The sequence below is a fragment of the Rhincodon typus genome, chromosome 24 (genome assembly GCF_021869965.1).
Source record: "Rhincodon typus isolate 14 chromosome 24, sRhiTyp1.1, whole genome shotgun sequence".
NCBI classification, from domain to species: domain Eukaryota; kingdom Metazoa; phylum Chordata; class Chondrichthyes; order Orectolobiformes; family Rhincodontidae; genus Rhincodon; species Rhincodon typus.
In genome coordinates this window covers 7,944,131-7,958,064 of record NC_063355.1, presented here as the reverse complement: position 1 = coordinate 7,958,064, position 13,934 = coordinate 7,944,131, and the positions used below count along the sequence as shown (strand labels likewise).

The following is a 13,934-nucleotide window of genomic DNA, read 5'->3' as shown; positions in this document are numbered from 1 at the left end:
TTGGCCTGCTGTGTTCATCCAGCTCTGCACCTTGTTGTCTCCCATGCCAGATATTAGTCTCATAAACCTCTAAATTGCCTGATATGCATTTACATTCTTCCTTAAATAACAAGGCAATAGTGTGCAAAGTACTTCAGACGTGGTCTTTACAGTTCCCTGTCTAACAAAGGCATATAATCAGTTCCCTCATGATAAATAATGATATTGTATTAACTTTCCTAATTGCTTGGTGGACCTGCATGTTAGTTTTTTTTTTCGATTCATGCATGTTGCAACTGTACAAGACGTTGGTGAGGCCACTTTTAGAATACTATATTCAATTCTGGTCTCCCTGCTATAGGAAAGATGTCGTTAAATTCAAAGGGTTCAGAAAAAAATTTACAAAGATGTAACTGGGATTAGAGGGTCTGTATTATAGGGAGAAGCTGAATAGGCTGGGGCTTTTTTCCCCCGGTAGCTTTGGAGGCTGAGGAGTGACCTTATAAAGGTTTATAAATCATGAGGGGCAAGGATAGGGTAAATAACCAAGGTTTTTTACCCAGGGTAGGGGAGTCCAAAACTAAAGGTCTTGGGTTTAAGGTGAGAGGAGAAAGATTTATAGGGATCTGAGGGGCAACCTTTTCATGCAGAGAGTTTTGCGTGTGTATGGAACAAGCTACCAGAGGAAGCAGTTACGGTTAAGGTGCATGAATAGGAAGGGTTTATAGGGATATGGGCCAATTGCTGGCAAATGGGACTAGATTGATTGGGATGTCTGGTTGGCGCGGACGAATTGGACCGAAGAGTTTGTTTCAGTTCTGTTTTGCACCTTCTCAGACTGCTGCAGTCCCACCTGCTGTGAGTATGGCACTATGTATAAAGACACCCAGATCACTTGCTGTTTAGCCAGTTTTATTTATTCTTCCTGCCAAAATAGATGATTTCACATTTTCCCACATCTTTGCCCACTCACTTAACTTATCAATATCTTTTCTTGGTATTACTTCCGGTTTTATTTTTCAGTGGTTTGTATATCGGGTCCAGAATTGGTCTCAATATACACAGACAAAGAAGGACACAAATTTGCCTGGGACAACACATTCATAATAGCACAAGCCAAACAGAGACAAGCCATGGAATTTCTGGAGACCTGGGACTCCAATTCAAACTCCACCAACAAACACATTGAAGTGGACCCGATATACAAACCACTGATGAGCAAAACCGGAAGTAATACCAACCACCCCAGCAAACTGAGGCATATATATATCTGCTCCTATGATGCTGCTTGGCCTGCTGTGTTCATCCAGCCCTGCACCTTGTTGTCTCATATAAACAACAAGCGGGACAGAATACCAACGCTTGACTGGAGGCGCACTGACGATGTTACCTAGCAGGGTGATGAAACGTCTACAGTCAAACATACCGACTGGGTGAGCAAGTTTGCAATCTAATCTTGCAGTCTTATTTTTCCTCTCGTCCTCTTGCAGGCTGAGTGCTGGGTTAGCAGCAAGATGAATCTGATAATTCACTGTTGATAACGAATCATAATTTTATTTGACATTAGCTGGCAGTAAAGGAAGGCATTTAATCTGACTAATCTAATCAGACTAGTCTGTTTATATCGCTCTCAATATGGAAGTTAGTTGCAGGAGTCTTCCATTTTGTAAGACTATGCTTTTGAATTATGGTAGTCACCTCTGTGCTAAACATTGCCATGTGTGACCCAGGAGTACACTCTTCGTTGGCACTCTGTACTGCAAAGGAAGACAGTGAGTTAAGAAGATGCAGGATTCATTGATCTATGTTTTCTCTGGCCCTCTTATTGGCTAGCTGAACTTTCCATTTCTGATTGCCTTTTTTAATGTGCCACTAGTCAGCGTTCAGAAGTCAGGGCCATCAGAACTGTCTCCCAGGTGCTTTTGTTTTTCTGACTGTTAACTCTGTGATCTATTGAGATTCTGAAGTATCTCCAGCATTTGCAAAGCCTGCATTGTGAACCCCAATTTGTCCATGTACAATACCATTTTAAAAAACTTTTAGTCTTAAAGTTTTAAACACAGCATTTAAGCGACCATTTAAAATCCCATCCTTCCTTCTACGTTTTAAAAATTAAACTTTGCAACTTCATGAACATATGCACTCATCTTTTGAAATGTTGTAATTTTTTTTGTCTTGCAAATAATGTCATGGTTTATTGCAGGGAATCTGGTGTGCTCCCAAGTATTCATTGCTCAGACATGTTTAGTTTAATTTGAAATCTCAATTCCTATTTTCCTAGTCAAGTGAATTCAGTCTACAACATAAAGTCTATTGTTCCACCTTCCTTTGGCATTGGTAAATCAAATTGTGCAGTTCAGCATGAATATTTTGCTTATTACTTTGTTAACAACTTGGAATATCTTCAATAAATTACATCATATACACTTTCCACCCTCTCCACGTCTGCATTCCATCCACCTTCTATATTGTCTTCACCTTGGATCAAATTGTTCATAATTCCAACTCATCAAGAACCTGTTACCCAAGGACTTGCCCAAACAAAAGAAGTGCTAATTGTCACTTTTGTGGTCACCCATCAAAATTCCATCATTATTGCCCTTCAGGTCTGATTGCACTTCTTTTTTTTTTCCCGCTGGCCACACGTTGAAACCTACACTTTCAGTTCTTTTGATGGTTGCTTCTTTGCCCCACAGTTGGAGATTCATCTTTCAGCTATCACGATCCCTTGCAAATTTTCTTCCAAAATAGTTTTTGCTTTCTGCCTTCAGAAACGTCCCGGATGTCTATCCTTGAGTTAGCCTTGGTCTCCTCTGAATTCCTTTATTTACTGTACAAAAGCTCCTTTATTCCATTACTGACAGCACAGAAGACCCTATTTCCCTTTATAAATGCTCTCTGAGACTTGCTTTGTATCAGCAAACAATGAAACATATTTTGCCAGTTTCATCTGAATGATGGTTTCACACGTAAAGGTCAGAGTTCTGCAATTTGTGGGAGTCACTTCACTCAATCTATAAAGAAGACATTACAGAATGGTGAATGTTTGCTGTCTCTATCCCCATCCCCTGCCCCAAATCTATTCTAGTCTAATGTGTTTACTGCTTCTCAATTTTATCATATGGCCAAATGATATCCTATAAACAAGAAATATGTGTCTGTGCATGTGTAAAATAAATTGATCAGTAAATCATCTTTGCTTTCCTGTTCCAGAGTTATGATGGAAACGCTAGAGGAATTTGATCAAGAATATCCTCTAAGCAAGATGTTCTGTAAACGCCTAACCAAAGAGGAATTTGAGTCTGAAGCCCTGACGTATACGGAAAAGGCACTGCAGGACTTATTTCACACTATGGATCAGAACCCATCACTGTGTGAGAGAGTAGTGCGCAAACGAAAACAGGCTGAACTTGAAAAGGCTGGGTTGAAATCCTTTATTAAGGTACTGTCAGCCCCACAAGATAGGAGAAATTGGGCCTCAGAATTTACCCTTTTTCTCATCATCAACCAAAACACAATTTTGTGTTTTATCCTGGCTTCAATTTTGATTTTGCTGGCAGTGCTGTTTTCCTGATGACCCTAGTTTTTGCATATACTAATCAATATATAGCAGCCAATTGCAAGAACAAAGTCACCTATTTCAGATTACTTAGAAGTGGTGATGAATTGCTAGAAAATGCAAGACGTTTTTAAGGCTAGGTACTGTCTGTAGCTTCCCTCCTTGTTCTTGCAGTTTATGCTATTCACTGTTAGGTGGAGCTCTAGACCAGGGAAGCAGCTGATATGAGAGCATGGTTACATTAACAAGTACAAAAGAAAATTTAAGAACAAGGGTTTGCTGGGGGAATTTTATTAAAGCCACATATTAATGAATGTAGTTTTGTTTTGAGGCTACTGCATAAAATTTAGCTGCTTTCTTTGTGTGTCAGTGTCCTAAAAATAAAAGCCAAACTATTACCTTCAAAGCACCAATTTTGGGTCAGGTCAGGTCAAGTCAATGTTTGGTACATATGAGCATTGTCTTTGCAGGCTAAATTTTTCACAGCTGTAGATGGTCGGCTGAACCGCTGTAATGCTGTTGGAATAGATGAATTACAAGAAAGACTCCGACACTTGAAGGACGAGATGAGAAAAGTTCAGATGTACGCTTGCGGTAAGATCACCATTTTTAAAACAAGGCCAAAGCTGCAACCAGTGCTGGTTGAATGAGGAGTTGGGTGGGCACCTATGAGGCAACCGCTGAGTGTATTGAGGCAGTGTGAGTGGTTTCTCTTACATTTGACTTTTAAGGTTATTACTTACCCATTTCAAATCAACAACTGACTGTGAGTTTCAACTATATGGTAATGACGAATTTGTGAGAGTAGGATGAGAGCTGAGTTAGCATGCTGCAGGAGTGCATCTTGTTGGACTGCGATGTGACCCAGAATTTATTCTACTGTGGATCTGGCATACAGCTGTTTGGTCCCCACAGATGTCCATAATGCAAAGTTGTGGGATATTTGTGACAACAGCATTGGAGTGGTTTACAATTTAGAAGTGAGTACAGCAATAGTTAGAATGATGTTTTGGACAGATATAAAATGGCCATGTCTTAAATGAGTATTTGTACAGTGCATATCAGTTTGAGCAGGTCTTTTGGGTCAGTGAATAGTGCCATTTTCTCTGAGCAAGATTGCAGGATTTGTAGACCGTGGAAGGAGCATTCTTGATGTTGCCCAAACCCCATTCCAAAACTTCCAATAAACTCGTGATAGCAGGAGAGACTCTGGTCAGTCAGGCTTGATGCACTGTGTTGCCTCTTAAATTATAACCACTTGTCTCCCTCTGAAGCAGGGAAACATACCTGTAGTCCCATCTGGACTATAGCTGATGGTAGATGGACATCCATATAGGGAGCAAGTTGTTTCTTTATGGCCATATCCTTGTGCTGATTTGGCTCAGCTTTCCTCTAAGTGGTGCAAATCTGAACCAGTAAAAACAAAACTGCTGGGATACACAGCAGGTCTGGAAGCATCAATGGAAAAGGAAACCGTTGAGGTTTTGAGTTCTTCATTAGAACTGGGAAAAGTTAGGAAGAGGGTAGAAGCAGAACAGGTAAAGGAAGGTCAGATTGGATGGAAAAAAGATAATAGGTTAAATAACAGAAGGCTAATGGTACAAGTCAACCATGTGGTAATAGTACAAATGAAAAGAAACCAAAGATGTGACTAGAGGAGTTATGAATGACAGAAGAATTGCAACAAGATGAAAAATAATTTCTTTTGCCTTTGGATGGATATTATATTTGAACTGGAATTTGGGTGACCACGTCAAATCTCATTATTGGTCATCTTACCTCCAGTTCAAGATGGTGCGATAGGTTTGTGAGAGACAATGCAGTAAAGTAGAAAATCCTATTCCTTGTGATGATTTGTTTTAAGCACCCTTGGTAACATGTTATATAACACCTATTGTAACTGTGTTCTCTTCCCTCAATCTCAATTAAATTATTGCATTGTGGAGAGAGATTGTATTTGGCTTTGGGAAGAGATTCCTTGCTTGCCTCTTGGTGAGGAAGTGTCATTTGCTACTTGCAGGATTGGTGATTGCAGTGATAAGGAAGCTAGGCAAGATTGGATATATCATGTCACTTGCTCTTATTAGTGGATTTGCCTGGTTTTGAACATTATTTTGCTATGCACTGTTGGGAATGCAAACAAAGCAAATGCTGAAACCCTTCTTCACTAGTACACTAGTGTAACATGCTACACTGTTTCAAGCTGGTTTGTTCTTACTTGGACACATTTCCAAAATGTGGAGTTTCGTAGTTTGCAATACTATACATTGTAATTAACTTGGCTTCAGTGTTGATCCAATTTGAAACACATTTTGTCACTGGGACATTAACAAGGACAACAATAGAATCTGGAGCAGTACTAAAATAATTAGTCAACAAAATGGCTATTTTCCCAGTATGATATGGTCCTAGTGTGGATTTAATTTCATTTTTTCTTAACATTTTATAGCACCTCGGTATATCTTTTGAAACAAAAAAACACGGTAGCCACTACATATGAGCATGTTAATTAGGAGCAGGAGTAGGCCATTCCTCCCTTTTGGCCTACTTCACCATTTGATAAGATTATGATTGATTTGATTGAGGCCTCAACTTCACTTTCCTGCCTACTCTGAATAACTATTGACTCCGTTGTTAGTCGAGAATCTATCTACCTCTGTCTTAAAAATATCTAATGACCCTCAGCAGTTGGCAAGAATTGTGCCACAATTAAATCTGACTTTTGTAACTTGGATGATGTGAGAATCTGGGGAAAAAATAATCCATTGCTACGCTGATTTCAATTTCAGTTTACTGTAGAAGTCAAGCTGTCCACATGCATGTTGCATTTAAGATTTAGTGTTCTTTGTGATATTTGTGTTTTCTAGAGGCTAAAGAAAGTACACAAAGGACCTCCAAGCGACTGGCTGAAAAGAGACGGAGGGAGCAGGGTGAGGTTTCTACGAATGAAGATTCCACACTACCTTCAGTCACTGCCATTCCTCCACCACCACCACCACCTCCACCACCACCACCTGCTTCAGCTCCCAGTAATCCAGCATTTAAAACTCCTCTGAAAGACAAATCAGATCTTCACACAGTAAGTAATCAGCTTCAAAGGAAGCATCGCTAGAGTGATAAGCTTGATGCCTGCTTTATTGTTGGTAGGTGCAACAGGCTTGTGGGCTGGAGAAAGAGAATATCACTGAATGGAAAGTGCTAGGGAGAACAGTATACAAAATCAGATGGAGAAAGGAAGGTCTGGGTTTTTTATGTATAAAGGAAAATAAAGAAAGAATTGCATCTACATAACCCCTTTCGCAAGTTCAGTAAACCTCAATGTACTTTACAACCACAATGTATCTTTGAAGTGTAGTCACTGTTTTAATGTAGGAAATAGTGCAGCTGATTTGAGCAATGGAAATTTAAGATTTGTTTTCTCTCTTGCAGAGAGAAGCAAAGGTTTTGGCAACTCCAGCTCTGTTGGACAGCTATGGACTGGCCAGACTCAATCGACGCTGTAAAAGGTGAGGAGATGGTATATTTAATTTGAAGCGTACTGATTAAAATTTAGAATTTAGTCTTGACTTTTGATAGCATTTCTCAATCCTGTTCAGTCTGCCTAGTGGTTAGATATGTTAGTTTGTTGAGTGATAAATGGGGGCATCTAGCATTTTTGACTGAGAGCTCCACCCTTTATCCCCCTTCCTATTGATCCTAGTTGGGGGTGGCAATAAGATTGTGGGTGCTGCTGACTTTTGGGGTGGAGAAATAGATTATCACCAAATAGAAAGTAGGAGGGAAAGTAGTTGGGAGGTAACAGAAAGCTATACACCCTTATAGTTTGTGAACTGCATAGTTATGCTCCACACAACATTCAGAATTATGTGCAGCATTTAATGTGTCCACATTTTCCAGATATCAAGTTGCTAGCACTAAGGCATCTTAGTATTCTATTTTGGGTTCATCTGACAATGAGGCAATAATGTGGTTGTATTAGTGAAAGGACTTAAGGAACGTTACAGAAAGAAAAATAGATTCAGATTCTTCTTTGCTGTCTGGTTTTAAAATAGCTTCATTGTATTAAGTATTCAACACACTAAATAAATATTGCACTAAAAGAGAAGGATAAAATTCCTTGAAAAGAAATTGACCGTGTAGTTACATGTCAACCATTTGAGATCACGTGTTCCAGTTTTGTAATGAAAAAGGAAATAAGGAAGAATGAGATTTCTAGAATGTACTATATGGGGAGGCAACGGCCTAGTGGTACTTTCACTGGACTGTTACTCTGTTCTGGGGACCCGGGTTCAAATTATGCCATGGCAGATGGTGGAATTTGAATTCAATAAAAAAAAAAAATCTGGAATTAAGAGGCTAATGACCCTGAATCCATTGCCTTTTAAGTCCTTTAGGGAGGGAAACTGCCATCCTTACCAGGTCTGTACTACATATGACTCTAGACAGCCACTGATGTATTTGACTCTTAACTGCCTTCTGGCCAATTAGGAATGGGCAATAAATGCTGGTCTAGACAGCAATGCCATCATCCCATGAATGAATTAAAAATAAACAATGTGTTTGCCTAAATGAGTATACCACTAGTCACTGTATATTCTATGTATTAGTTTCTGCTCAAAGATGGTCACTTAGACCACCATGAGATATGAACTCTTTGCATTTAAAGGTTTTATAAATCTGCTTCTTGGTTTGGTTTTTCTAGTGAGATCACAAAACGATTTTCTTTTGAATTTTCTATTCATCATAAATAGAGGCAGTTTCACAACGTGACACAGACTAAAATTCCCGCTACCATAAAGAGGCCTAAGTTCACGTGATAAAGATGACTTGGAGCCTGTCTGAGCAGTTATTTGGGAGTACTGGGTGGAAGTTCATTAGTAGGCTAAGGAAATGCAGCACAAAATATTCATTCATTTTCATTTGGACTAGCGCACATTGTTGAAGAAACTTTATTCTGTGTCTGGCAAGTCTGGAAATTCTTTGGAATTTTTCTGGAAAAGACTTTGGTAGCCTAAATAGGAAAGGTGCTACTCTCGTGTACATAACAGAAAACCTAAATCTAGATTTTGCATATGAAATAAATCACAGTTATTGAGCACTCTGTGCTTTTAATCTCTTTATGGATTTCCTTATAAGTGATGTGTATCTAGTATTGCAGATCTGAGAGTTCCTGAAGGTGACAATAGCACTGAACCCGTCCAAAGTATCCACTCGGAACTTCTGGCTGCAAACCATTTCGAGAGACTACGATCAACAGGCATCCATAGGTATGTCAAAAGCTTTGTTACGGTGCCTACCTGAAGATGTGATCTGATAGTTACTACTGTTCTTCTAATTAGTGACATAGGGAAACCATTTTCAGAAATAGTTCCTCAGGACAAAGTCCCAGAGGTTTTCAAGGCATTCCCAATGCAGTACGCTTTATACTTACACCTCCATTTGACCTGCTATGTAGAAAAGACTAAATCCTTGCACATCTCTATGCTGTTTGTTGCCATATTGCAAATAGCTGTTAGTTTTTTTTTCTGATATGGACCGGAGTTCATTTTGAAATAGGAGATCACAAAGATTAGGAAAGATATGAATAAAGCTAAGTTGATTGAGAAAGTCATAAGTGCTTCATTTAAGCCAAAATGGAGTTGGGTAAAATAAAATGTAATGCCCAGTTTAAGAAGGGAGAGGGGCAGAAGACAGGGAAACTATAGGCCAGTTAGCTTGACCTTGGTTATTGGTAAGATTTTAGAATCCATTGAGGATGAGATTGCAGGGTGCTTGGAAGTGCATGACAAAATAGGACAGAGTCAGCAGGTCTGGCAGCATCTGTGAAGGAGTAGACAGAGTTAACGTTTCTGGTCCGGTGACCCTTCTTCAGAACTGATGATGGCATGGAAAACATCAGTTTATATGCAGAAAATAGGGAGGTGGGTGGAATAGGGAGTAAATGATAGGATATAGCCCAAAGAGAGAGAAAGACAGTTGGACAGACAAAGGAGTTGCTAATGATCAGGTCTTGGACAGACTAGGAGAGTGGGCAAAGAAGTGGCAGATGGAATACAATTTGGGAAAGTCTAAAGTTATGTACTTTGGTAGGAAGGAGAGAGGCATAGTCTGTTTTCTGAAGCACAGAGGGATTAGTTTAGGATTCTCTTAAGGTTAACATGCAGGTTCAGTTGGCTGTTAGGAAGGCAAATGTTAGCATTCATTTCATGAGTGCTAGTATACAAGAGCAGAGATCTACTGAGTCTGTATAAAGCTCTGGTCAGACGTCATTTGGAATATTGCAGCATTTTGGGCTCCATATCCAAGGAAGGATGTGCTGGCGTTGGAGGGCGTCCAGAAGTGAATTACAACAGTGATCCTGGGATGAAGGGCTTGTCATATGAGGAGCAGTTGAGGACTCTGGGTCTGTAGTTGATGGAATTTATGATGAGGGGGAATCTGATTGAAACTTACAGAATAATGAGAGGCCTGGAATGCATGGAAGTGAAGAGAGACTAGGATCTGAGGGCACAGCCTCAAAGTGAAGGGATCTCCCTTTAGAACTGTGATGAATAGGAATTTCTTCAGCCTGAGGGTGCTGAATCTGTGGAACTCATTGCCACAGAGGATTGTGGAGGCCAAATCACTATTTAAGACAAAGGTAGATGGGTTCTTACTTTGTAAGGAGATCAAGGCTTATGGGGAGAAGGCAGGTGAATGGGGTTGAGAAGTATATCAGCCATGATTGAATGGCAGAGTAGACTCAATGGGCTGAATGGCCCAATTCTGCTTCTATATCTTATGGTCTAAAAGAGCACTTCCACCTAAGTAAGCCAGCATTGTGCACAATGAGTTGCTGGATCATTCCCAACTCTCTTAAATGCTGCACAATTTTATGTAATTTTGAAGTTGTTTTCTGTTAATAAAACTAGATCTTAATACTTCCATCTAGTTTTGTGCTTATTGGTTATTCTTGATGAAAATGAGGAATAGTTGCAGGTTGATTGTTTGAGTATGCACCTTTGTGACATAATCTTAAACCAGTGATTAGTATTCAACTAGTTTTATTTTTCAATAGTGTTGTAAGAGTTGCTTAACATTGATGTCAATGTCATAAAACACAGTTCAAAGAGTCTGCTTTAATGTGGTATATGCCATCTGCGACACTGTCAATTAATCACCTTTACTGCTTCAGTTCCTACTGCATTATACCAACAATATATCACTATCAAGGTTCTGCATTTAATTTCTAAAATGAAGAACTCTAGCATTTATTAAAACAACAAAAGTGCTGATGGAACTCAGGTCAGGTTGCATCTGTGGAGGTATATACAGAGTTAACATTGCAAATTGAATATGACTTGAATTCTATAGAAGAATAATATTGGATATCAGATGTTAACTCTGTTTCTCTCTCCAGCAATGTTATGGAACCTGCTGAGTGTCTCCAGCACTTTGTTTTCATTTGATTTCCAGCATCTGTAAAACTTTATTTTTAACTTTGTAGTAAATTCATTTTATGTATTGTAAAATTAACCAATTAAACTCTCCTTGACACCATTGGTTTCTTTGCCTGTTGATCTCATGATGTTAACACTTTTAATATCTTTGTTTACTAATTAAATCATAAAATACATATGTTTGTACTGAAGAACAATCTCCTGCCTGCTCCTTTTGTAGGTCTCCAGGTGGCACTCCATCCAAAATCCCCAAAAGTCAGCGAGCACAGGAAGGGGAAGTATGTTCTCCTGCATCTGCCTTTAATACAACATTGTTGAATAAATTTCGCAATACAAAGAGCCCGATTGAGAGTGCTCCACGATCACCATCCAGCAGTGACAGTGAGAGCTCTGGATTCGCCACACCTCCAGGCAGCCCATGAGTGAGAAACCCTGTAACTTCAACTCCCAAGAGTGACTGAAATCTCCAGCTCTGTCTGCCTCTTAAGGGTTTTAACTTAAATGTCTGGCCTTGATCAAATATTGACATGAAGAAGACGTGATCTGATGTAATATTACCAGAGTAATAAGTGCTTCTGATCCAAAATTTTCTTTTAGAAAAAGAGTCCTTACCTTTTAAACAGACAGCAAAAATAATTTCATTCACTTGTTCCTACCTATACTTCCATTTTTTTTTTAATGTTTGCAAATCTCAAAATTGACAAGGTTGTGGGACAATCTCTTTACTTTATTGCACTTTATATAATTCAATTCTTGAAATGATTGTGAGCTCTACCTTTTTTGAGAACGTGGCAGCTGGGTGCAAATCGGTTTAATATTGGGTGCTTCTTAGCTGTGGCTTCCTATGGTTATTTTACCAAGAAATGTACAAGGTGCAAGAAAATGTTTTTGTTTTTAATTGAGCAGAATGTGTACTTCCAAGTATATTTTGCAAAGTCAGTCACCACAAAGGTGCCGTGTTTTAAATAACATGGAATCTCTCTACAAATCTGAAAAGCATTGGTTTTACAAAGTGAAGAACTCCTATTAGCCTTCACTTCTGCAACCCTTTTGTATGAACCCAGAAGAATGTGATGCAAATTGTGGCCCATGCCTTATTAATGTCATTTAATATTTTCCTTCTGTTATTTAGCTACAGAGGTGATAAAATTTCTATAACATATTGTAGCCATAAGCTGTTAAACATGTATAAATTCAGTTGGTACGTCTCTTGTTTCTGACTTACTGTAATTTTACAAATATTGTTTGTGCTTTTGAAAACAAAAAAATGGAATTTTTATGAAGCAATGATGATAATACCAGAAGTGCTAGTTTTCTGTTCACACCTTTTCAAACTGAAGAGGGCTAATCCATAACTATTTGTATATTTATCTGAAGTTCGATTACTGGATTGTGTCTGATGTGTGCAACACAAATTAGGGTATGAATTTGTTGCTGGGACGCACCTACTATGTGAAATCAAAGGCATTCTCCCAGGACCTGGGCTGCCAATAATTGTTAAAGGACAACAAGGCTATCTGAATAGTACACGATAGTTCAAGGCACTTGTTGAAACCCATTTAGAGTCTATGTCTTGGCCAACAGACGAACCCATTCACTTCTTGTTACAATCTCAAAGGTGCTTCTCAGATATTTTCTTTCACTGCTTGCCTTGAAAAGCTCTTTGGAATAAGGCACAAATTTCTAAAGGATTTATACATCTCAGTTCAAACTACTGCCTTTGAGATAGGTGCTATAAAAGATCTTGCGTTGTTGCCTGTTGTATTAAGCAATACCATTAAATCAGTGATAAATGTAAATGTTTTTAGAAAGATTTACAAATGGGTTGTGGACTTTCTAAGCAAGCTTTAATATGTAAACATAATGATTCTTTTATTTGGGGGACTTATGCCAAAGTGTTTATTCTAAATGAATGGATAAAATCCTGCTTTATATTCTGCAGTCTTGCATTTCGGTATATCTGCCTCATTTAATCATCTAACAAAAACCTTTATTTTAACATTATATATATATTTGTATTAGTTAAACTCCATGCAGCACTGTACAGTTTTTAATATACATATGATACCCACTGTGCAACTATCGCAGTATTGAGAGTTCACTTGTTCTGATCACAGGCCTCTGTACTAAAGAACTGTTTCCCCACCTTCATCATGTTTCAAAGATTGCTCAGTATTTCTTTTACCATAATAGAATCTCCAGGAGCACGTAGTGACGGTGTTGGAAGGCAGCTGGAGCACTCGAGTGAACCCTCTCCAGAAAGGGTGTCTTTGGGGGAAGAAGAAGCAGACAGACGTAGGATTTCTCACTCCAGTGTAAACTGCAGGCTTCATTCCAAGTAAATACTGTAAATACTTACTTGTGTGTCCCTTAATTCCCTTCATGTTTGTAATGCTGTGATGCCAGTGGAATAAAGGACCTCTACTTCATGATCTTTTCATGCGTTTAAATTTTGTTTCTTTTCTGGGCTAGTCAGTAAGGTTCTGCAGAACAGGCAACAAGTCAAGGCAAACAAGGTTGAAAGGTCAAGATGTGGAGAAGATGGTGGCTACATCAAGTGCTCCCTATCTGGCCCACATCATGCTTCTCATAGTTTGGAGTCTCTGACCTAATCAATGCACTACTGAAAGTAAAGAAGTTATACTCATGGTGTTGGGGTCAAATATGTTGAGAGATATCTAGGCCTCCTTGGAAAGCATGTATAGTGAACATTCCATTGAGATCAGTAGGTGGTGCACAGGATCAATCTGCCTGTACAGGACCTGAGCACTGCTCGAGTCGTGGGGAATCAGGCTGATTGTTTTTTTTTTAAACCTGCCCACACCATCACTTCTTGAAGGCTGGCTCTAATGGTTGACATTAGACCTTGTTAGACCATCTTGTGTCATATGTAGCAGAGCCCCAATTGGTGTAACTCGGGGTAGGGGGGGGGAAACCCATGTAATTGTACAAGAAAG

At 39.1% G+C, this 13,934-nt stretch overlaps 1 protein-coding gene across 2 annotated transcripts in view; it reads left to right on the top strand.

Moving 5' to 3' along the window:
* The window catches only part of LOC109928128 (mitochondrial fission regulator 1-like), a 14,812-nt gene extending 1,403 nt beyond the window's left edge, over positions 1–13,409 (top strand). The window contains exons 1-7 of one of the 2 annotated variants that reach the window (XM_048611503.1): positions 1,361–1,412; positions 3,193–3,421; positions 4,009–4,132; positions 6,406–6,617; positions 6,968–7,044; positions 8,689–8,805; positions 11,198–13,409. In XM_048611503.1, coding sequence (XP_048467460.1) covers positions 1,363–1,412; positions 3,193–3,421; positions 4,009–4,132; positions 6,406–6,617; positions 6,968–7,044; positions 8,689–8,805; positions 11,198–11,399 — 1,011 coding nt within the window. In that variant the 5' untranslated portion in view covers positions 1,361–1,362 and the 3' untranslated portion in view covers positions 11,400–13,409. Of the gene's footprint in view, positions 1–1,360; positions 1,413–3,192; positions 3,422–4,008; positions 4,133–6,405; positions 6,618–6,967; positions 7,045–8,688; positions 8,806–11,197 lie in introns of those variants that run through there. The other variant, XM_020528132.2, reaches the window with a different exon arrangement.
* The last annotated feature ends 525 nt before the right edge of the window (positions 13,410–13,934 follow it).